We start from the raw sequence: 25,795 nt of genomic DNA, 5'->3' as shown, positions 1-25,795 counted from the left end.
GAAACCAACATCTTCTATTACGTTATCTTCTGTGTTAAACTTACCAAATTTGGCCTTTAACCTAATCTCTGTCAATAAACTTACCAAAAATCTGAATTGTAGTGTCTCATTTTTCCCTGATCATTGTGTGTTTTAGGATCTTATGACGAAATGGACATTTGGTAAAGGACATGTATCTGATGGACTCTATATTCTTGATGAGTGGGTACCTCGACCAGTTGCATGTGTCAATACTGCCTCTCCTGTTGAAGCTCATTGTCGGTTAGGACATCCTTCTCTACCGGTGTTGAAGAAATTATGTCCTCAGTTTGATAATTTACCTTCATTAGATTGTGAGTCGTGTCATTTTGCGAAGCATCATCGTAGTTCTTTAGGCCCAAGGATTAATAAACGGGCTGAGTCTTTGTTCGAGTTAGTACATTTTGATGTTTGGGGTCCTTGTCTTGTTACTTCTAAAACTAGGTTTCGATATTTTGTTACCTTTGTGGATGATTTTTCTCGAATGACTTGGATTTATTTTATGAAGAATCGTTTAGAAGTATTTTCACATTTTTGTGCATTCTCTGCTGAGATTAAAACCCAATATGATGTGTTTGTGAAAATAGTAAGAAGCGATAATGGAAAAGAATATGTGTCTAACTCATTTCAGAACTACATGAGTCATAATGGGATTCTTCATCAAACATCTTGTGTTGATACTCATTTTCAAAATGGGGTTACTGAAAGAAAAAACAAACATTTACTTGAGACGGCTCGTGCACTCATGTTTCAAATGAAGGTTCCGAAACAATTTTGGGCTGATGCAGTTTCCACAGCTTGTTTTTTGATCAACCGTATGCCCACTGTAGTGCTTAAAGGCAATATTCCGTACAAAGTAATACATCCACAGAAATCACTTTTTCCAATTGAACCAATAATTTTTGGATGTACATGCTATGTTAGATATACAAGGCCTTTTGTTACTAAACTTGATCCTAAGGCGTTAAAGTGTGTTTTCTTGGGGTACTCAAGACTGCAAAAGGGCTATAGATGTTTCTCGATTGATCTCAATAAGTATCTAGTATCAACGGATGCTACGTTTTCAGAAGACACATCCTTTTTCTCTTCACCCACAAGTTCTGAAAGTGAGGAGGAGAATGAAGAATGGCTTGTGTATCAAGTGGTTAATTCAAGACCAACTGTTGGGCACTCCAGTGTGGTTGATTTTGATGCGTCTCTTGCTCATTTGGGTACTGTTGTTGATATTCCTCCTTCTCCAGTCAAACCACCAATTGTACAGGTGTACTCTCGGCGCCCAGTGACAACAGATACATGTCCTGCACTAGCTCCTTCGTCATCTGATCCTTCCAGTGATCTTGACCTTTCCATTAGCCTTCGAAAAAGTAAACAACATTGCAAATCTACCTATTCCATTGCTAACTTTGTGTCTTATGATCACCTATCATCTTCTTCAAGTGTTCTTGTAGCCTTTATAGATTCTATTTCAGTACCTAAAACTATTATAGAGGGCCTGAATCATCCTGGTTGGAAGAATGCAATGCTTGAAGAAATCTGTGCATTTGAGGATAATCATACATGGAAACTTGTTGATTTGCCTCAAGGAAAGAAAGTTGTTGGCTGCAAGTGGGTCTTTGCGGTAAAAGTTAATCCTGATGGCTCTGTGGCAAGACTGAAAGCTAGGCTTGTAGCTAGAGGATATGCTCAGGCATATGGAGTAGCCTATTCTGATACTTTCTCTCCAGTTGCCAAACTAAATTCAGTTCGACTATTTATTTCTATTGCTGCTTCCCAACAGTGGATGATACATCAGTTAGACATCAAGAATGCTTTTCTTCATGGTGATCTAGAAGAAGAAGTCTATCTGGAGCAACCTCTTGGGTTTGTTGCTCAGGGGGAGTATGGGAAGGTTTGTTGTCTGAAAAAAGCTCTCTATGGATTGAAGCAGAGTCCCCGTGCTTGGTTTGGAAAATTCAATAAGGAGATTCAAGCATTTGGCATGAACAAGAGCGAGAAAGATCACTCTGTTTTCTACAAGAAATCAACTGCTGGTATCATACTTCTTATGGTTTATGTCGATGATATAGTTATTACAAGAAATGATCATGCAGGAATCTCTGATCTTAAGGCATTCATGCATTCCAAGTTTCATACAAAGGACTTGGGTGAATTGAAGTATTTCCTGGGAATAGAAGTATCAAGGAGCAAGAAAGGGATGTTCTTATCACAGAGGAAGTATGTGCTTGATCTGCTTAAAGAGACCGGTAAGATAGAAGCAAAGTCATGTACTACCCCGATGGTTCCTAATGTACAACTTATGCCAGATGATGGAGATCCCTTCTACAACCCTGAGAGGTATCAGAGAGTGGTTGGGAAGCTGAATTATCTCACCGTGACGCGACCAAATATTGCATATGCAGTAAGTGTTGTTAGTCAGTTCACATCTGCGCCTACAATAAAGCATTGGGCAACTTTAGAGCAGATTTTGTGCTATCTAAAGAAGGCTCCTGGTCTAGGCATACTATATAGTAGTCAGGGACACACTCGCATTGAGTGTTTTTCTGATGCGGATTGGGCAGGATCTAAGTTTGATAGAAGATCCACTACAGGTTATTGTGTGTTCTTTGGTAGGAATCTAGTGGTTTGGAAAAGTAAGAAGCAGAGTGTTGTATCCCATTCGAGTGCAGAATCTGAGTATAGGGCCATGGCACAGGCTACTTGTGAAATCATATGGATACATCAACTCTTATGTGAAGTGGGAATGAAGTGCACAATGCTAGCAAAGCTTTGGTGTGACAATCAAGCCGCTCTTCATATTGCTGTGAACCCAGTCTATCATGAAAGAACCAAACACATTGAGGTCGATTGTCACTTCATTTGTGAAAAGATTGAGGAAAATCTAGTCTCTATTGGCTATGTGAAGACTGGAGAGCAACTTGGGGATATTTTTACAAAAGCTCTAAATGGAACTCGAGTTGAGTACTTTTGTAACAAGCTGGGCATGATCAACATCTATGCTCCAGCTTGAGGGGGAGTGTTAGCTGTATATATCTCTGTACATACCATAATTTGGTTGTTTCCTTAGGGATAATACCTTCCTAATTTAGGACTCTCAATTGTATATATATATAAGTATTATTCCTCTAATAAAGTATAAGGGAATTGAGAAATACCTTGGTTGAGTTACAATCTCAAAGAATGAAAATGTGTATACTACAAGCCATAGTGGTCCTTTTGGGTTTTTCTTAACCAGGATTGCTACAACTCTAGGCTTTGGTATATACAACAAAGATTAAAGATTTATGTAAATTAGGAAAATCACCTCATGAAGAGTAGATGATTTGGGATTTCAATTTTGTATAATGTGCAGGTGAGTATTTCACATGTGATCCTAGGGGCATGGGAGTTATTGGTAAATGTAATTTGGGTCAACTACCATATGTGTCATTTCCACTAGGCATGTGTTAAAAAAAGCTCACATCACTGGTAGATAATGACTTTGTATCATAAAATGGCATGAGAAACAAAATGGAATTATTTCATTTAACTGCAATTCCCAAGCAAAATGCAAGATCTACCAGGCAGGTTTAACTAAAAGAGCAGAATTATGAGTGGGTCAATTGGTACTCTTGGAGGTGGAATGAGGTGCAAGGTAGGTGGTAGTTGCTGGTTTGCTGTTGAGTCAAAGTCTTTTGAGATTTCGGTTGAGGATGTTGGGGGGAAGCTACGTGGTATTATCTTGGAGAGATGCAGAGGTTTCTTCTTGTGGATTAGGTTTGGCGAATCCAGTTTGAGGTGCTTGCTGGAAGGGGTGGAAGTGTACTGCAGGGAGGAGAGTTTTGGGAGAGGTGTAAGAAGTTGGGAAGAGGAGGAAAGGAAATTTAGATTGGAAAGGTGCTCTAACAAGGCAGGAAGGTTCATCCTCTGCTCTGTTCGTGATGTGGAAGCGAAGAGGTTCTGTTTCGTCTTTTCGGAGGGAAGAGGGATCCTAGGGGGCTGGGTTAAGCTGGCTGAAAAGTTGTGTTCTCTTGGTGTTGTTACACCCTGATGAAGCCAAGGTGGGCTCTGGCCCTATTAGTGATAGAGTAGGCAGGAAAGGTGAAGATCAGGTTGAGGTAGAGGAGGCAAGAAGGACTTTTGTTGAGGTTGCAAAGGCGAAGGCTGAAAGACTAGGAGACACAGTGTGGCTTTAACTTGGGGGCAGAGACTTGAGGAGTAGGGAGAAGCAATTGGGGCGCTGTCTAGTGGAACGGTGGGGTCGAGCAACAGCTTCAGTCCCAGATTTGGCTTTGTTAAGAAGATGGGGAGTGCGTCTGTGGAATTTGAAGGAAGAAGTAAGCTTTTCGAATTTGGGCAGTGGGCTTTTCCTGGCAGAATTTGAGGCTGCAGTGGAAACAGAGAGGGTATTAAGAAGAGGGATTCAATGCTTTGGGGACAAGGTGTTTCATCTGGAGAGGTGGGGACCTGAGGTAGGTTGTTCTCGGGCTGGAGTTCACGTTAATCATTGTTGGGTGAGGGTGGTGGGTTTTCCGTTACACTTCTGGAACTGGGAGGTGTTTAGGAAGTTGGGGGATAGTTGCGGAGGTTTCATTGTTGTGAACGATGAAGCAACAAACTTCGTGCAGCTTCAATGGGCTAGGCTTTTAGTGAGGTCTAAGGGGAAAGACCTTCTTGGGATGTTATAGTTGGTGGTGGGTTTTTCCTGTTTTGCAATCCAACTATGGTGGGAAGTGCCACCATGGGTGTGGGACCTTTGCAGGTGCAAGCACAGACTCCAAGGGATGAAGTAGCGTGTTCCAGAGGCGAAGTCAGAGCAAAGAAGGTGGGTGTTGACTTTGACTTGCACGATTTGGGTATGGCTGGGGGTGCAGAGGTAGGTGCAACAAAATATGGGAAGAGGAAGGCAATTGTTGAGGAAATGTGCTCTTTTTCAGATGTTGGAGAGACGTTAAGTGGGGAAGTGAGTGGGCCTAAAGATTACTGGGCCGAGTTCAACAAAGAGAGGCGTGGACTGGATTCTAGAGCCTAGGAGCCTAAGTTGCAGGGCTCAATTAGGATTGAGCCTATGGGCCTCAATAAGGGCCAAAGCTTGGTGGACAAAGGGATTGTTGGGCCTATGGAAAAGGGACAACCCAACTCTCCAACATTAAGCCAAAAGGGTCTGGCCCAAGCATTTTTGCTGGAGGTTTAAAAGAGCTTAGGGCTCCTTGGAGTTAAGATTCCTGTTTGGGAGCGGAGCCTCGACGAAGTGATCCTCAGTGCTGTGTCGACTACTGAGGCGAGAGGGACGTTTGTAGTGGATGAGTCCCTGCTGGAGGAAGCTTCCATGTACTCATTTTTTGAGCCTCATTCCCTTCTTAGCTTTGGGGATCGGGGTTCTCCTTTTTCTTCTTACTCTGGGGGGGACAAGGCAATGGTGGTTGTTGGTCAGGGCCTTGGGATGCTCGATGGGCCAGCCGTTGAGGTTGGAGAGGCGGTCATTGACCCATTGAGGGTGATCTAGGCAGATAAGAGTGAGAAAGGAGTCTCATCTTAGCTAGAATGGGGGGCCAAGGTGTGTATGGTGGAAAAACGCTACTGGCAAGAGATTTGGAAAGTGGGTTGGAGGAGAAAGAAGGGAGTGCCTCGATTTCGTGGATGAGCTTCACAACTTTCTGCCGAGGTCTGGGAATGCCTATTGAGGGGTTTGAGGGGGAGATTATGGTGCTTATGAAAAGAATGAAAGAAAGGAAAGAACTCAAGGGTAATTTGGCTGGAAAAAGAAGGAAAGTCTAAAAGATCTCAAGATCAGAGAAGAAATTGAAAAAACTTCAGTGTTTGGTGAATTATAGTGGTGTAGAGAGGTGTATGGGGGAACTACAACTTCCTTAATGAAGCTGTGATTTTTGGTTTTGAGAAGTGTGCAGGGGTAATATATTGTGCTTTATGAAGTTGAGAATTAAATCATAAGAGAAAGGTGATTTAAGTCTCAAAAGGTGGACTTGGTCTACTTGCAAGAGACTAAGATGCAGGAGATGTTGAAGAAAATAGTCCAGAGCCTTGAAGTGGGAAGATGTTTAAAATGGGGGGTTGTTAATTCAAAAGGGTGCCTCCAGTGGTGTGTTGGTGTTTTGGGACAATAGGGTGTTACAATTGTTGGATGTGGAAGTGAGGATTTTCTCAGTGTCATTCCAGTTTAAGAACTATCAACTATGAGGATGACTTTTGCTGGATTTTTACAGGGGTTTATGGTCCAACTCTGAAGAAGGAGAAGGAAGAGTTCTAGGGTGAGCTAGGTTTTGTTAGAGGGTTGTGGGGGGGTGGCCCTTGGTGTATGGCAATCAATTTTAATGTGGTTAGGTTCCTTGTGGAGTCTAATAGAGGAGGCAAACTTACCTATTCAATGAGGAGATTATTTAAGATTATTGAAGATTTAAGCTAAGGGACTTGCCTCTGCAGGGAGGACCTTACACTTAGAGGGGTGGCCTGAATTATCAATCTAATTCTAGGCTAGATTGGTTTTTGGTCTTGGAGGATTGGGAAGGTCACTTTATAGGGGTTGTTCAGTGTGTCCTTCCTAAATCGGTTTCTAATCATTGTCCTATTTTGCTAGACAAGGGAGACGTGAGGAGAGACCCAAAGCCTTTTAAATTTGAAAATATGTGCTTGAAGGAGGAGGGCTTCAAGGACAAGCTACAAGCTTGGTGGGAGGGTCTCAATTTTAATGGGTTTGCTAGTTTTGTTTTGGCCACAAAGTTGAAAGCCCTAAAGCCATTATTGAGAGACTAGAATAGGAATGTCTTTGGTAAAATTAAAGCTAATAAGGCTTTGGCTTTGAATCAAGTGGAATTCTGGGGCAAAGTAAAGTTATCTTGGCCTTTTACTGTTCACGAGTTTGAAGCTAGGAGAAGAGCAAAGGAGGATTTTAAAAAGTGGGTTCTCCTAAAAGAAATTTTTTGGAGACAAAAATCAAAGGAAGTGTGGCTAAAGGAAGGGGATAGAAACACTAGTTTTTTCCATAAGATGGCTAATGCTCACAGGAGGAGGAATTTGATGGCCCGGATTAAAATCAATGGTTCTTGGTTAACTAAGGAGAATGGGATTAGAGAAGGAATGGTGACTGAGTTTAAGGTCTTGTTGTTTGCTACAGGAGGGTGGAGGCCCAGTATTAATGGTTTGTCTTTTGCATGATTGGAGGTTGTTGGAGCAGCTAGGTTGGAGGAGCCTTTTTCTGAGCTGGAGGTTTTTGAGGCTTTTAAGGGCTTTAGTAGGGATAACACCTAGGCCTAATGGTTTTTCTATGGCTTTCTGACAACATTCTTAGAGGTTTGTGAAGGAAGAGGTAATGGGGTTTTTTAGGGAGTTTCATGACCATAACAACTTTGTCAAAAATCTAAATGCAACCTTCCTTGTTTTGATCCGAAAAAAAAGGGGAACGGAAGACTTGAGGGATTTCAAGCCAATTAGTTTGGTGGGAGGGCTGGATAAGTGGCTAGCTAAAGTGCTAACCAATAGGTTAAAGTTGGTGGTAGGTAAGGTGGTCTCTAAGGCCTAAAATGCCTTTGTGGAGGGAAGACAAATCCTGGATGTTGCCCTTGTTGCAAATAAAGTCATAGATTTGATTTTAAAGAGCAATGAGAGGGCAGTGATATGCAAGCTTGACATAGAAAAAGTGTATGATCATGTGGACTGGTCCTTCTTGCTTTCAGTTATGGGTATGATGGGTTTCGGGGAGAAATGGCTTCAGTGGATGTGGTGGCGTATCTCCACAACCAGTTTTTCTGTTCTAGTTAATGGGACTCCCTTAAGTTTCTTCCAAAGTTCTAGGGGTTTAAGGCAGGAAGACTCCCTCTCATTGTACTTGTGATTGCTATGGAGGCACCTAGTTGCCTTCTTTGGAGAGTTATAAATGGGGGTTTTCTATTGGCCTGTAAGGTGAGGGGTTAAGGAGGTAAAGAGGCTCAAGTGTCTCACTTATTGTTCGCTGGTGACACTTTGGTTTTCTATGGGGCTTCTCATGATGAATTTAAGTTGGACACTAATGTAGTTTGAGGCCATTTTGGGGTTGAGAATTAATTTGGATAAAAGTGAGTTAATCCCAATGGAATGTGTGGAAAACACGGAGACTCTAGCTACAAAACTTGGTTGCAAGATTGGGAGTCTCCCATTCTCTTATTTGGGATTGTCACTAGGTGCTCCTTATAAATCTATGGCTACTTGGGATGGAGTGGAGGAGAGGTTTCGAAAGAGATTGGCAAAGTGGAAATCTCCAAAGGAGAGATGATCACCTTGATTCGAAGCACTTTGGCTAGCTTGTCCATTTATTTCATGTATGTGCTTTCCTTACCTAGGACAGTCAAGTTGAGGATGGAGCAGATTTAGAGGGATTTTTTGTGGGAAGGCGAGGCTCTTGAGCAGAAACCTCATCTTGTTAGGTGGGCGTTGGTTTGCTTAGACAAAAGCAAAGGAGGGGTTGTGGGTAAAGTGTCTCTCTACTCTAAATAAGGCCCTCTTGTGCAAATGGAGTTGGAGGTTTGCAAATGAAAGAAGGGCCTTTTGGAATCAAGTGATAAGGGGAAAGTATGGGAAGGAGCAAGGTGGTTGGTGTTCCAAGGAAGTGAGGGATGGGTATGGAGTGGGCTTGTGGAAAGCAATTAGGAGGGAGTGGCATGTTGTAAGTAGTAGGCTCTCTTTTGTGGTGGGTAATGGTCAAAGAGTGAAATTTTGAAAGGATAGATGGTATGGGGCTACACCTTTTCGTGTTTCGTTTCCTACTTTATTTGCTCTACCTGTTTCCAAGGACGCTTGGGAGAAAGATGTGTGGAGTTCTACTAAGGGAGGGGGGAGTTGGAGCCCGCATTTCTCTAGACCTTTCAATGATTGAGAGGTGGATGAGGTGCACGGGTTTTTATTAGGCCTCAATGGGAAGAGTGTTTAGCGGGATGTGGAAGATAGGGTGTTTTGGATAGAGACTAAATGTGGGAAGTTTTCCGTTATGTCTCTCTACAAAGCCTTAGCTTTAGGCCCTCCAGTCTCTTTTCCATCAAATGTTATTTGGAAAACATGTGTGCAGCCTAAAGTGAGGTTTTTTTTTTTTTTTTGTAGAAAGCAACATGGGGAAAAGCTCTTACTTTGGACCAACTTTATAAAAGAGGATGACCTTTAGCAAATAGATGCTACCTTTGCAAAATGCATGAAGAATCGATAGATCACATCCTTCTCCATTGTGCCAAGACAAAGACTTTATGGGTGTTGTTTTTCTCTCTTTTTGGAGCACAGTGGGTGCTGCCAGCCACAGTTAAGGCGACACTTTTGGGCTGGAACGGGTCATTTGTGGGAAAAAAAAAAAAAAAACAAAGTTTGGAGAGCTAGCCCCATATGTAATTTTTGGACAATTTGGAAGGCAAGGAATAGAATTGCGTTTGAAGATGATGCGTTGTCCATCCAAAGACTAACGAGTTCTTTTGTTTTCTTTCTTTGAAGAGAGATAAAATTGTTCATAAAAGATGGTCCTTCGACTTTAGTTGGTTTCATTGATTGGGTGGGTTCTTGTTGAGGGTGGGGTTTTTCTTGCTCCTCTGTGTTTGACAGTTGTTTCTTCCAACTAGGGAGGAAGGAGGTGTTTCCACTTTGTACACTGTGAGTCACTGTTTTGGCGACTCTTTTCAATACAATTTTATCTCTTTTATTTATATAAAAATAATAATTTAAATACAAGAGCAAAACCTTGTTCCATATTCCAATGTTTTTCCTTGTTTTAGCAGCAATGTCAATATATATATATTTTTTTTGATAAGTAAAGCAAAATGTATTAATAAAGAGACGGAAAGTTACAAAGTATACAGGGGGTATACAAAGCAACTACCCCCTCTCAAAGCAAAAAGAAGACCAACAAAGTCTCACCACCCCTTAGTTGGACGCTAACCATTCCAAGAACCCTATAAGGGATAGACGCTTCTCTCCAATATACAATCTAGCCCAGCCCCACAAACTGCAAACAAAATAATTCTTAAGTTTTTGAATATCTAACACTCCCCCCCTAAAAGTTAGTCTATTCCTTTCCTTCCAAACTGTCCAAAAAATACACAACTGTATGGACTTCCATATCTTTTTCCTTTTCTTTCCCACAAAAGGGCCTCTCCAGCTAGTTAAGACCTCCTTTACAGTTTCTGGAAAGACCCATTGCACACTTGATAACCCAAGGACAATATCCCACAAAACTCTGACCACTATACAGTGAACAAGTATATGATTTACAATTTCTTCTTCACAACCACACAGAAAGCAACAATTAGGAAGCTGCCATCCTCTTTTCTGGAGCCTATCAAGAGTGAGCACCCTCCCTCATGTAGCCTCCCAGGCATAGAATGCAACCTTGGTTGGAACTGAATCCACCCAAATGCATCTTGACAGAAAAACAATATCATTGGATCTGGCCACCAATCTATACGCTTCTTTGACCCTAAACTTTCCATTCTTTCCTCCCTTCCAGCAAACTAAATCTTCCTCCATAGAAGGCTTGTAACCCCTCAGAGCATGGAGCAAGTCCCCTATTATATCCAACTCCCAATCGTTAAAGTCCCTCAAAAATCTTAGATTCCAACCCCCTTGACCGAAATTCTGATCCCACATCTCCTCCACCGTAGCATTCCTATGGGAAGCCATAGCGAATAGATGAGGGAAATTTTGGGACAGCCTTGTACCATTACACCAAACATCAGTCCAAAAATTGATTTTGCTTCCCTTCCCAGCTATGAACCCCATGTTGTCCCAGCACCATTTAGTTTCCTTCAAAATTTCCTTCCACACCCCTACTCCAAACGCCCCATAAGCCCTCTTTGCTCTCCAAGCATGACCTTCTTAGCCATATTTCGCCGTTATCACTTGCTTCCATAGATTATCTTTATCATAAGCGAATCTCCAGATCCATTTACCAAGCAAGGCTTTGTTCAAGAGCACTAGCTTCCTTAAGCCTAGCCCTCCCTTGCTCTTGTCCGCACAAATCACCTCCCACTTAATTAGATGAGCTTTCCTTTCCACGCTTCCCCCTCCCCAAAGGAAGTCTCTTTGGACTTTTTCTAATCTTCTAGCAACTGACTTAGGCATCCGGAACAGGGACATATGATAGATTGGCATGCTAGCCAAGGTGCTTTTTATGAGAGTGATTCTCCCACCTTTGGAGATATATTGTCGTTTCCACCATGCTAGTCTCCTCCTCACTTTCTCTTCCACCCCATCCCAAACAAAAATGTCCCTGATTTAGCAGCAATGTCAATATTGAGTAGTATGCTGTAAAATTAGGCCTTTATGGGAAGTTTTTGCTTCTATAAGCCTTCCACAAGAGCTTAATTTTGTTCTGGTTTACTATTTGTCTTCTAGGAGTTAAAATTTTGTGCATTTGAAGTTTCTTATTTCGAAGGTTCCAGGTGGGGGGTGGGGGTTGTGGTGGATGGGCATCAGCTTCGATTTAATATTTCACTAAACAAGAATTATGTGCATAATTTCACTTTTTAAAAGTGAGATTCCATCAATCATTTCTGCCAGGTGAGGCCCTTACTTTGCCTTCTTGAGATTCTAAGGTTTATCTATCAACTTTTCTACCCTGTCTTCTTTATGTTTCTTTTCTTTTTTACCGTTCACATTGTTGTATGCATAAGCAGCCCTCTCTTAACCCTAATTTTATTCTAAAAAAATCCCACTCTTTGATAATGAATCTGTTATGTGGACGCAAGTGAGTAATAGACAAAAAAAAAGAAAATAAATGAGAAAGTAGTCACACAAGAGAATATAAAATTTAATGCAGTTCAACCACGTGCCTACATCCGTAGGGAGAAAGAAGATTAATTTACTATACAGAGTAGTTACAATCCTAAAAACTTTCAAATCCCAAATTTCTAATTACACCAAAAAGAATTCACTCTTTCAATCAAAAAAATTTTCAGGCATAGAAACCTAAAGCACAAAGCTGCCTGAAACTCCAGTGAGCTTTTACTTTTGTTATCTAACCATAATTTTGTCCATAACCCTACCTTTTCTCCACAAGGCCTAAACCAGTAAAGCCCTAACTCATAATTACTTGATTGTTGGCAGCTATGTGACGGCTTGTTTTAGTTCCTATATTTCTTACTTGCATGGTGGTCTCTTTCTTACCTGCATGGTGGTTTCTGAATCATATTGCCAATACTACTACAACATATTTTTCATGAAAGAAAAAACCAAGCTACATGTACAATATTTTGTCTATAGCCAATAAAAAAAACATGAACCTATAGAAAATAAATAAATAACTTGGTGATAAAGCACATCCACTTGAAAGGTGAAAGGTTTCTGTGTCACAATTGGAGCTAGTGATAAAGTAACCCATATTCTTTCAATGAAAAAGTGCACCTAGTTGTTAATATTGCTAGCAAAAGAATTACTCGCATAACATCAGCTTTAAAAACTTCATTAAAGGAGTAGCTCGTCATTCAATATGTGAAGGCAAACCTTAGAAATGGGTGTTTCATCAACCTTTGGCTGCATTCCTATAGATGTTGTATTTGCAAGGATCATACCATTCTCCGGATGAAAATTATTCAAGTCAGCAAGAGATAAAGCATCCCCTCCAACTGCATCTGCAAGTTCTCTTGCTCGTGCTGGATCAAAAATAAATAAATCTTTGATCATGAAGCAACTAGCAAAATGCGTCATTGCTAATCTAGAAATAGACATTTATTAACAAGCAATGTAATGCGAACTACATATAAATTTTCAATGTTAGACATGCATTGAGGTGCCATGCAGCCAATGCTCAGAATAACAAGCATGTAAACATCCAACAAAAATAGACTTATTGAAGCATACTTAAGTTCTGTTTGGAAAGTTTCTTAAATGTTGAAAGTAGCATTTGAATCCCACAAACAACTTTCAAGGATGTTTGGATAAAGCTCCCAAATGTGGGCCTTGAGAAACCTGACATGAATTGTTCGTGTTTAAACACAATGTGGGAAACAGATTTCAATCAAACTTTTGAAAATGTCAAGATTACCCTTATTTTTCACAAAAAGAAAAAAAAAAAAACCCACCTTTAAACCAGAGTTTCCAAATGAAAAATTTACACCTTTTAGACAAATGCCTTTTAAAAAACTAAACAAGCCCTATTATTTCAAATAAATGTTCCTAAATCATTTTGAGAAGCAGTTTTAACTGTTGCTCACTCCAATGAGCCTTCTTACTTAGTTCTTTCCAAATTCCAGTGGAGTTGGTAATATCCCTCCAAAAGCCTTTAGGTGTCTAGCCTTTGTTCATATTCATGCTCAACATCAAACAAAGCTTGATCTTAGAAACATTAAGAGAAACTTCATTAGATTTTTCACCAAATAAAAAGGGGTATGAGTGTTATCATACACCCTCTAAATTTTTTCTCTCCATGGATGTCACATTCATTTAAGGTTAGTCTAATCTTCCAAAGACTCATCTTTAGGAGGAGTCTTTAGTGGAAGATAAACCTTATACTCTTCTTGATTTCTACCACCTGAGTTCTTCTATTCAAATTGATCCAAGTTCTTAACTAAGCTTTCCTTTCATTGTACCTTATTCCAGGGAAGTAACCATACCCGAGTCTAAGTACTTGAGAGTCCTTACCACCTACTGAACAAGAGGGTGATGATCTTACATTGCCACTTAAGGCCTATTCAAGGAAGAAACAACTAGCTATTGAACTTGAGAATGGTTAAATTGTTCAACCCATGGTAATTGAAGAAACTTCACCAAACAATCCTAGTCTTTGATGATCTACCCTTGCCTATAGTCCTCAAAAAAGGTGCTAAAAAGTGTACCAGACAATGCTAGTCTTTGATGATCTACCCTTGCCTATAGCCCTTAAAAAAAATACTAAAAAGTGTAGTGTCAGCGAAAGCTTTTATGCCAACAATGTTAGTTCAAGAACACAAAGATAAAACAATCACACATACGGTACATGAGGTTTTAACGTGGTTCGGCCAACCATGCCTACGTCCACGGATGAGAGAGAATGATTCCACTATACAATAGAGAATATTACAGAGGACATAACCAAATACAACTATTATAGTTGTTCCCGAAACATTCCATGTTTCCCCACTCCTTGTATCCATACCCTACTACGAGCCCTCTCGCTCCACAGAGTACCTCCCATTCTTCCTCACATCTCTATCCACTTCGTATAGTCTTTACAGGTCCATCTCCATCTTATAACTTTTTCCCTTCATGACCTAGAATATTTATAGAGATATTTCCAACTACCTTCCTTATTCTATAAGGAAGTCTAATATTACAATAATATATCAACCTAGAAATATTCTATATAATATTCTTTACAAAAAAGGAATCTATACTAATTAGGAATTTGGGACACTTCCTAACAATCTCCACCTTGGACCAAATTCCATGAAGTTAATCTTCAATCTCTCCATGACACAAACATTTTTGTATCATATCACCACGAAAGAGCAATCGACTCCACTTTCAGTGAAAATTCCTTTTGTTTTCATCTTGTGTGCTTTGTGATCTTTTACTCTTCCAAAAATCTTCAACCCAAGCTCTGATACCAGTTGTTGTGTCAGCGAAAGCTTTGATGCCAACAATGTTAGTTCAAGAACACAAAGATAAAACAATCACACATACGGTACACGAGGTTTTAACGTGGTTCGGCCAACCATGCCTACGTCCACGGATGAGAGAGAATGATTTCACTATACAATAGAGAATATTACAGAGGACAGAACCAGATACAACTATTGGGTTTCCGAAACATCCCACATTTCCCCACTCCTTGTATCCATACCTTACCATGAGCCCTCTCGCTCACATCTCTATCCACCTCGTATAGTCTCTACAGGTCCATCTCCATCTCATGACTTTTTCCCCTCATGACCTAGAATATTTATAGAGATATTTCCAACAACCTTCCTTATTCTATAAGAAAGTCTAATATATTTTTTTTTGATAGATAATTCTACAAGAAAGTCTAATATTACAATAATATATCAACCTAGAAATATTATTCTTTACAAAAAAGGAATCTATACTAATTAGGAATTTGGGACACTTCCTAACAAAAAGTGTACCCAATATCCCATATCCAATTCTTTTTCCTATGATAAACCTTCCACTCCATACAGAGCCTTTGTCACTCAATTAAATCCCATTGAAATCCTAAAAACAATTCAAGAGGCACTATGGGATAACAACGAGAGAGAGAATATGAGTGATGAGAGCTCTTGAGAAGAAGAACACATTGAAGCTACTGGGTCTCCCTAAGGGAAAGACACCTATTAAATAAGTGGATGTTTAGTGCGAAGTATAAAGTTGATAGGGCTTTAGAGAGACATAAGGCTAGATTGGTAGCTAAAGGCTACACTCAAACACATGGAATGGCTTATCAAGAGACCTTTGCACTTATAGCAAAAATGAATACTATTTGTGTGCTATTGTCTTTTGCTACCAACTATGATTTGGCCTTTGTTGTAGTTTGATGTAAAGTAGAGAAAGGTGTATATGGAGATGCTACTCAGTTTATATAAGAACTTTGATGGGGATAAAGTGTGTTGGCTCAAGAAAGCTTTTTATGGAGTTAAACAATCTTCTAAAGCTTGGTTAGGAGATTCACTAAAGCAATGATGAAAATGAATTATTAACAAAGTCAAGGAAATCACATGCTATTCATAAAGCATTGAGCCAAAGGAAGGCTGGCAGCCTTGATAGGTTGTGTTAATTGTAATAATTGAGAATGATTTTTAAGAGATAAGCAAGTTCAAGAATCAACTTGCCAAAGCATCTTGGGATTTAAGTATTTCTTGGGAATTAAAGTGGCTCACTCAAAGAATGGGATCTTTATCCTACAACAGAAATACATCTTCAATCTACTCTAGGAAATGGGAATGTTTGGGTATACACCATCTGGCACTCCTACTGAGTCCAATCATAAATTTTTATTTATTTATTTATTTTTTTCGATAAGTAAAGAGTGTATTGATAAACGCAAAAAGCACACAAACATGCACAGGTCGTATACAAAGAGCACCGATCACAAACACAAACACACTAGGAATGGAGAATATTTATTTGCCATCTTGAGGAAGAGTATTGAAGAATTTGCCATCTTGAATATATAGCATTGTAATTCTATATATTATAAATAAGGAGAGATTATCATTCTTCTTCAATGATCTAAGCCTCCCTGATACATGTTAAAAACAATGAAAAAGAGAAATTTCAAGAATAGTTTTGAACTAGATATACTGAAACATAAGATCAGAACCAGCATAGCAATTAAGGATTGAACAACCATGTTTGATTGATGTCTTTAAATGAAAAGGAAACTTATATTCAGAGAAAATCAAGGATAGTATAAAGAGGCCTTCTAAGGGTTGAACAATCATGTTTGATTGATTTCTTTAAATGAAAAGGAATCTTATATTCGGACAAAATCAAGGATAGTATAAGAGGCCTGCCTTCATTACATAGACTCAAACTCACAAAACCTGTGACCAACAGAGAAATGGCAGTTGAAATACAAAACATTTGATGATAAATTCAAAATAGGATGACATTTCTTTTTTTGTCCCAGAAAAGAAAATATATTATTTTTTAGTTGTACCTTTGTGGTCACCAGATCATTTTCCTATCCATTTTGATCTTGCACACATGAAAATTAAAAAATTCTTCAAGATTTATCTTGTAGTTGTTTTGAACCACCGGTACTAAACCAAAAAAAGGTTCCTGACCAAAGTTCGCACCACAATTAAATTCATGCTGGATCTCAAACACAATTTCAAAGAAACCACACAAGTCTAGATAACAGATTTGCCACCAACAAATATTTTGGAATAAAAATAGGCCATGATTTTAAGAGAGATAACATGGAAGATAAGAGATTATTAAATTTGACTTTCAAATTCAATGCTATCAGGGAAGAGAGTGAATACAGCCCTGCAACAATGCATTTGTCAAACAATAAAGTGAAGCAAGATACAAAGTCAGAGAGCTAAAACCCTACCATAAGTGCGATTGGCAATCACAACTCTTGCGCCCTTTTCTTTTGCACCATATGCTAGTGCCTTTCCAGCACCACCAGCACCAATGACTACAAACAGTTTACCAGCTAAGGGGGAACCACTTGTACTGCTAATTTTATGTAAATCTGAAAAAGAGAAGAACAGGTTTTCTTATTGCAAAACTTGTCCAAGGAGAATTCTGTCCAACTTTTAAAACACTTTAAGCAACCTCTTAGTCCATCCTCTATAGCAGAAATAGCACCAACATAGTCAGTATTGTAGCCAAATAACTTTCCATCACTTGGTCTCCTGATAATGCAATTAACAGCTCCTATTGACTGAGATTAGATATAAAAAAGTAAATCAATCATGAATAACAATAGAAAATGGTGGAACTCCTCAACCAAAAAAGTTCACCAATTATTCCATTGGGAAATTTCAGCTGACTATAGCAAAATGAGGAGACCATCAATTACCTTTGCAACTGGACTGACCTCATCACAGCACTTAAGTGCAGCCTCCTTGTGAGGAATCGTACAACTGTGTGAAATTCAGTTACATTATTCCATTATTTAGACAAAAACATGTGTGAATTATAAATTGCTAAAAGATATATAAGAGTAATCTAGACTAAGCTTTGCAAGCAAACCTTGCACAATATAAAATGAATATAGACAACACTGGAAACAAATGAAAGTGAACAGAACCACAGGTAACATAAAGCAAGCCAATGGAACAAAAGATACCTAGGAATTCAATACTTGGCAAATTGAACTGATAATACTTATAGGCAAGCAAAACATGTGGCATATAATGTTTCAAATATAAATAAGAACTATGTTGTAACTTTAACACTTCCCAAAAGGAGATTGAACCTGAAACCAGCAAAATCAGCGGCTGAGTAAGTGTGAAAAAATTTTGCAATGTCATCCACCAATAAATGCACATAAACTCCATTAAAACCAACTGATTTGAATGCTTCATTGTATAAATGAGGTGATTTGCTGTGACTAACAGGCTTCCCAATAACTCCAAATACTTTAGTATCAGGCCCTAACTGCCTGAAATTGTATAAATTGAGGAGATCTTTGATTGTCGGTTGCCCAGGAGCTGATACTATTCCGGGCTCCAGTGAACCAAAAGTGAGATATCCACTGAATTTGGGGCAAAGTATCCGTGAAATCAAACCCCTCTCACCCATGACCAGTCCTATTACCGGAACCTAAAAATTTCAAATCAATGAATTACTCATAAACTGTCAAGGACAAAAAAAAAAAAAAAAAAGAGGTAAAAAGATGTAACGAATGTATCAAGGACATTTCAATCATATGAGAATCTTTTTCTTTAATACGCAAAGAAAGATATGTATATATAAATAGCAAAAGAAAAGGTACACCAAATCTGATGAAAAAGAAAAGGTATACCAAAGTACACAAGGCTTCAATCATATGAAAATCTCATAGAAATCAGTCATCACCAGTTCCCAGTTTTTGGCTGTACATCATACTTTTGACCAAAATATCATTATGTTGCAACAAACAAAAAGCCTAGTTGCTAGAAAACACATCATTTAGATAATCCATATGATTTAAGCAAAATAACTCACATATCAAACAAGTATATATTGAAAGTCAGACAAAAGCTTTTCACTTAATAGTAATAAGAAAAAACCATTGTCTTGTAATAAGAGACTGTAATTAGTATGGAATGTGAAATAGAATTTTATGAAAATTCATTGTCATTGTTCCAAGAAATATGTGCACTTCATGCTACATTTTTCATTCACAGATATCATTTATTAACCCTCCCTGTCCTATTATGGTATTCATAAAATCACCATACAATGCCATTGCTCAATTTCTTTCCACATTGGAAATAACTTCATAAAAGAAATTTAAAGTCACCAAACACTGGAGTGTTACATACACTGCTTACTTGAGAATGGACAGTTATCTGAAAGATGCGTGCCACATCAGTAATCTCTAAGGCAGTTGTTGCAATCTTCACTATGTCAGCACCAGTTGCCTGTATACTCACCACAAGGTTGCCAAGATCTTCAACAGATGGAGTATTTTGATAGTTATGCGATGAAACAATAACTTTGAACTTTTCAGGCTTCCTTCCATGTATGGAATTGATGAACTCATGAGCAACCTTCACAGACCAGAAAAATTATTAGTGAAGGTAATTCCTAGTTTAAGCCATTTCCAAATCCCAACCTACTTTCAGTCTTTTGTTAAGTCTTGGAAGGTTTGGTTATCTACTGTAAGTGAGCAAGAAATATATATATATATATATATTTCTGATAGGTCAAGTGAACAGGAAATAATATGGTTCCAAACTGAAATTTTGAACTTCTTTTGGATATCCTCATATATATCATGGCAGTGTTTTAGCTTTCTCTTTTCAGGTTCATTGACAAGAAAACTACCTTAAGCTCAATGTCAACATAATCAGCTCCCAGTTCCATCGCTAATCGCAGTGCATCCCTTCGGCTGTTTTCATCACCTTCATACTGGCCGCCTTCCCATTTTGGTCTAGAAATATGCAGGAAATTAGAAATTTTTATACAGTAACACTCTAAAAAGGTTAAGTTGCAAGATGGAACTACATGAAATTGGCGCATCTTTATGTCCCATGGACATTGAATGGCTCTAAATGGTTCATTGAAGATATTTTTTTGTTATAGGCGAAAGAAATGTGTGTATATATATAAATGAAAAAAACAGTACACCAAAGTACATGGAACATAAACAACGGGCACAGAATGGCAACATCACAAAAGAAAGAACTCAAGAATACAACTCTCTCTCTCTCTCTCTCAACAAGATCTCACCCAGCCAATAATCAAAGGCATTGAGCCTTCTACAATCTACATCCCAACCAAGCTAATAGGTTACTTAGGAACAAAGATTTCAATTTTTGATCAGAATGCTTCTCATTTTCAAACACTCTTCAGCTTTTTCCCTTCTACAATGTCCAAAAAATACATAGAGGAGTGGCTTTCCAAATCTTCTTCCATTTCCCCCCCAAAAAAAGCCATGACAGCTTAGTAGAGCTTCTTTGACTGTGGAAGGAAGCACCCAAACTACACCAAATAAGGACAACAACTGCCTTGAAATCCTTGACTTGGCACAGCGAAGAAAATGTGGTTAGTTGATTCCCCTTCAACTTTACAAAGCTAAAATATGTTCTCCGAAGGCCACCCTCTTCTTTGAATTTTTTTTTATGGGTAAAGCAAGAGAATATTATAAAAAAGAAACATCAACAATCCACCTCAAAGTACACAGAAAATATAGAATGGATGCCTAAAGACGCCACCAAAAGAATATAGAGGCAATAAAAAACAATGCCCCCTCAATAAGAGTCCAACCAGTCAACAAAATCCACTATAGAAGGAGGACCAAAAACTATAAACCACTTAGACCAAGCGCAGAGATTAAAGAGAAAAGAGCATTTCATCCCTTGAAAAGAATGTTCCTCATTTTCAAACGATCTACTATATCTTTCATTCCAAATTGTCCAAAATAAGCATAAGAAAGCAGCTCACTACATTTTTTTCTATTTTTTACCCACGAAAGATTCATGTCATCCTAATAGTGTCTCGTTGACCGAAGAGGGAAACACCTAAGCCACATCAAACAGGGAAAACAATAAATGTCACAAAACCCTCATCTTAGCATAGTGTGGCTAAGGATGTCATCAATGGATTCTTCCTCTGAATGACAAAGGAAACACTCCTTGCCAAAGACCACCCTCTTTTTTGTAAATGATCCAAGGTTAAAACCTTTTCCCAAGTAGCCTCCTAAGAAAAAAGGTCCACCTTTGGCGGCACTTAAGAGTTCCAAATAACACCTTCCAGAAAAGAAGCTAGAGCCCTTTTGGGAAGCGTTTTCAAAAACAGTTTTTAAGAATAGTTTTTGAAAACCATTCTCTAATGTTTTGTAGAACAAAAGTTTGTTTCAAAACTTGAAATATTTTTAACATGTTTTCTATGTTTTAAATATATTTTAAAATTAATTTTTATATGTAGTGCGTTATTTTTAATCATTTTCCATATTTGTATAATTATTTTTAAAGATAGTACTCAAAAAACAAATGAAAACAACTAAAAGATGTACTTTGAAGACACCATGTTTTTAAGAACAGAAAATTGTTAATTCTTTTTTATTTTGTGGTTACCAAACATATTTTTTTGTTTCTTTGTTCTAGAGAATAGAAAATTGTTTTCAAAAACAATTACCAAACAAGGCTTAAACTTCCTAGCTCCAAAGTCAAGTATAAGGTTTTGACAGAAAACTTACCATTCTTTGATTATGTCAAGATCATCTTATCTTCCTCTTCCTTGCCACCCTCCTTTCGTGCAATCTCATAAGAAAACACTCCACAATTTCCATCTCCCAATCATTAAGAAGCCTAGAGAAGCGAGGGGCTAAACAACTCCTTTCATTTAACAAATTTCAAACATCTGCCACCCAAGCCTCCTTTGAAACAACAATAGCAAATAAAGAAGGATTAGACCACACCACTTATCCTTCCAAAATCTCTCTCTACTCTTTACCCACTAAACAGGCAACTTTACAAGTCAAAAGATCTCAATCCTTCCTCATGGTTTTCCATAACCCTACCCTACACATTTCTCTCACTTCACAGGAGCACCACTCTCCTTCTTTCCCATACTTTCCACTTATAACGTTCCAAAAAGCTCCTCTATTCTCAACATAACACCAACTCCATTTACAAAAAAGGGCTTATTAAGCATCGAGAGACTCCTAGCCCCCCAGGCCACCCTTACTTCTGTCTAAAAAAATAATAGCCCACCTTACTAGATGTGGTTTTTGCTCAAGGGCTCCTCATCCCTATTGGAAATCCCTTTGAACTTGCTCTAACCTTAACCTCGCTGTCCTTCGAATGCAAAACAAAGACATAAAATAAATAAGCATACTAGATATAAATCAGGGTAAGTCTCCCACCTTTGGAGATATATTATTTTTTTCACATAGATAGCCTTTTGCAAAACCTTTCCTCTCTTCCATCCCATACCGCCACAAACTTAAAAGGAGCAACTAAAGGAATACCTAAATAAGAAGATAGAAGTGCACCCACCTTGTAACCAAACTCTAAAGCAACTCTTCTAAGTTCTCCACCCTTCCCATTAGAATTGACTTCCTCTTTTCTAAATTAATTTTCAGCCCTAAAATAGCCTCAAACCATATAAGCATCCAGCTCAAATAAGTCAACTAGTCCTGAGAAGGCTCATAAAAGACTAAAGTATCATCGACAAACAACAAATGAGAAACTTCCACTCCTCCACCTTTGTCATTCACCCTACCCTCCAACCCAACAAGAAACCTCCAATCTTAGCCCTCTTGAGCAAACAGCCAAGAGCCTCCTTTGCAATCGCAAATAAATAGGGTGAGAAAAGGTCCCCCTACCTCAATCCTTGAGAGCTTTGAAAAAAGTCTAATGAAATGGCCTTAAAGAGAATGAAATACCTTATTGTAGAAGTACACAATTTAATCCAATTGACCCACTTCTCCCCAAAACTCATCTTTTTTAAAATTGAGAGCAAGAAGCCCCAATTAACATGATCATAAACCTTCTTAATATCAAACTTACATATTAATCCACATTCATTGTTTTTCATCAATGAGTCAATGGTCTCATTAGCAATGAGACTGCATCCAAGATTTATTTTTCCGTCACAAAGGCATTCTGGGATTTGGACACTGCCTTACCCACCACCTTCTTAGGTTTATTAGCTAACACTTAACCAACAATTTGTAAAGGCCACCTACCAAGTTGATAAGCCTAAAATCCTCAAGGTCTTATACTCCCTCTTTCTTGGGAATTAAAAATAAATAAATAAATAAAATTGCATTTAGGCTCTTTAAGAATTTACCCTACTCCTAAAAGTCCCTAAAAAAGCCCAAAACCTTTTCCTTCACAAAATCCCAATTGAATTGCCAAAATGCCATAGAAAAAGCCATCAAGGCCCGATGTTTTGTCCCATTAAGGTCTGAGAGGGCATCAAACACTTATTCCTCATAAACGGGTCCTCCAACATAGCTACATCCTAACCACCTAAGACATCAAATGACAACCTGTTGATGTTAGGTCTCCAATTCCCGGATTCAGGCAAAAGATTTCAAAAAGCTTGAAACACCCCATCCTTAATCTCATTCTCCTCTAAAATCCAGGTCCCATTGATTTTAATCTTGGCTAAGAAGTTCCTTCTACTATGAGCCTTAGCCATTTTGCAAAAGAAATTGGTATTCTTGCCACCCTCCTTCCACCATAACTCGCTTATGCCTTTGGGAAGTTTCTTCCAAAAGAACCCACTTCTTATACTCCTCCCCAATCTGCTTCCTAGTATGTTGCTCCTCCATAATCAAAACACTAGTCCCTTCCTTGGAATCCCAAAAGAACACCTTGTTCAATGACATCTCCTTTCTAACTGTAGCATTGTCAAACAGCTCTTTGTTCAAACTTCACATTAGACTTTACGACTTTCAATTTTTCTACCAAAATGAAACTAAAGGAATCATGGAAGTTGAACCCCAACCACCAAGATCTCAACAAATCTTTGAATCCTTCCTCTTTCAACCACATGTTCTCAAATTTGAACGGGGAATGACCTTTCCTCACCCTCTCTTATCTAGCAAGATGGGAGAATGATCAGACATTAGTCTAGGTAACATGCATTGCACTATCTTATTGAAAAAGGCTTCCCAACCCTCAGACACCAAGAACCAATCTAATCTCAACTGAGATTGATTGTCCAAGCCACCCCTCTAGGTGAAAAGACCCCCTTGCAAGCAAGGATGAAAATATCGGTAATCACGGATATATCGGTAACTTGATTTTACGAATATATTGGAGAAATATTGACGAATATTTTGGAAAAAAAATTTGGTAAGCAAAAAATTGATCAAAACTCATGAAAATGTAAAAAAACCTCGTAGTAATGTAATTAGAAGTATGATAAACAATTTAAAGTTGTTTTGTTGAAGAATTTGATATATATATATATATATATATATATATAATTAACTCATGAAAATGTAAAAAAAACCTCGTAGTAATGTAATTAGAAGTATAATAGACAATTTAAAGTTGTTTTGTTGAAGAATTTGCTATATATATAAAATATGATTTGCGATATTAGACATAATTATATTATGTCGCTTGTACTTGTACACTCATTATGAAGCTTCATGAAAAACTTATTTTAGTAAATATCAATAATTTGTACATATTATCACATAGCTTGAGGTTCAATTCTGACCGTTGGATCACATCCAGCTTCAATTTGGACCATCAGATGCACAGGGGTCATGATTTTATTTTATTTTATTTTTTATCTCTATTAAATCTAACAATCAAAAAGGCTAGACCCACTTCTCTCACTCGAGCATCAAGAAGCCCTTCTCTGAAGATGCCCTCCAAACGACAGAATCCCTAAAAAAGGCCCTACTTTCCTCTTCCACTCTCAATCCTCACAGGTTCTAATCTAATCATTTTTATTTTTTATTTTTGCAACCCCCGTTTGATTCCCAAGAAAATCCATCCCCCATTTGATTTCCGGGAAAATTCATCCTCGTTTGATTTCCGAGAAAATCCATGCAAAACCCCCAAGGAAAACCAGAAAGATTGTTTTTTTTTTTTTTTTTGCTTCCTATGTTTTCTAGATCTGTTCTATAGGTCGCTTTGCTTTTGTGCCATTGGATTTAAATTTCACGAACCCTAAATCCACTATTTTTGAGCTAGGCTAAAAGACACAACCTTTGCCTGCAAATCATGATTAGATTACCAAATAACATCTTTATGTTTTTTTTTTATAAAAAAAAAAAAAAAAAATTGAACAGATTTTGTATCCAGTGCGCAGGATGGACTGGTAGGAAATATAAGGAAATTTCCCGAAAAATCGGTAAAAAAATCGGCGATGCAAACCGAAAATTCGCCTATAAATTGCAATGCCCGACAATTTTTTGAAGATTTCGCCGATTTTTCGCCTGTAGCCATTTTTCACCAATTCTAACCAAAATTTGGCGAAATTTCTCCCATCGACATTTCGCCCCCCTCTTTCATATCGCCGGCCACCGAAACCCAAAATTTCGGTGAAAAAAATGGAAACTTTCATCCTTGCTTGCAAGGGAAGATCCCTAAGCTCTAAGTCCTCAATAACCTTCGAGAATCTCCTTATAGCTAAGGACAACTTGCAAAGCCTTCTCACTCTCTTCTTTGAAGTTGATCTACCTTCAAAACTTTTTCCCAACTAGCTTCCTAAGCAAAAAAAAGGCTCGCTTTAATTGACACCCATAATCCTTGATAGGAAGGGACTTGTCCTCCTCAACTTCAATATAGAGTAAAAGGATTTAGGAAAAAAAAAAAAACTCCATTGTTTGACTCCTAGATCACCCTATTGAGAACATCCTTCCTTATCAGCTTATCTTGCGATCTTTGGAAAAAAGTCCCAACAATAACTAGCTCCCAATTGTTTAAGTGTCTGGAGCAAAATGAATTCCAATAACCCGTTGCACTTGTCTCATCCCATAAATCCACCACTCAAACATCTTTTTGATGAAGCTAAAGCATATAAGGAAAGAATAGACACAGGAGCTCCTTCCCACATCACCGATCCTTCCAAAACTTCACCCTCATTCCATTACCCACTACAAAACCCTATTGTCAAATAAATCTCATCCTTTCCTGATAGCTTTTCATACTCCAATCTTGTATCCATCTCTCACTTCATAGAAATACCAACCCCCTTCTTCTTTCCCATACTTCCCCTCCATAAC

General features: G+C 38.4%; 1 protein-coding gene across 2 annotated transcripts in view; it reads right to left on the bottom strand.

Moving 5' to 3' along the window:
- Positions 1–25,795, bottom strand: part of LOC100242676 (bifunctional 3-dehydroquinate dehydratase/shikimate dehydrogenase, chloroplastic) — a 31,796-nt gene that overhangs the window by 4,110 nt on the left and 1,891 nt on the right. The window contains exons 3-9 of one of the 2 annotated variants that reach the window (XM_002277359.5): positions 19,423–19,528; positions 18,918–19,145; positions 17,867–18,213; positions 17,468–17,531; positions 17,221–17,329; positions 16,994–17,137; positions 12,463–12,611 (exon numbers count right to left, since the gene is read on the bottom strand). In XM_002277359.5, coding sequence (XP_002277395.2) covers positions 12,463–12,611; positions 16,994–17,137; positions 17,221–17,329; positions 17,468–17,531; positions 17,867–18,213; positions 18,918–19,145; positions 19,423–19,528 — 1,147 coding nt within the window. The remainder of the gene's footprint in view (positions 1–12,462; positions 12,612–16,993; positions 17,138–17,220; positions 17,330–17,467; positions 17,532–17,866; positions 18,214–18,917; positions 19,146–19,422; positions 19,529–25,795) is intronic. The other variant, XM_010651497.3, reaches the window with a different exon arrangement.

Source organism: Vitis vinifera, chromosome 5 (assembly GCF_030704535.1).
Source record: "Vitis vinifera cultivar Pinot Noir 40024 chromosome 5, ASM3070453v1".
Lineage (NCBI taxonomy): Eukaryota > Viridiplantae > Streptophyta > Magnoliopsida > Vitales > Vitaceae > Vitis > Vitis vinifera.
This window is presented reverse-complemented; position numbering and strand designations above follow the sequence as displayed.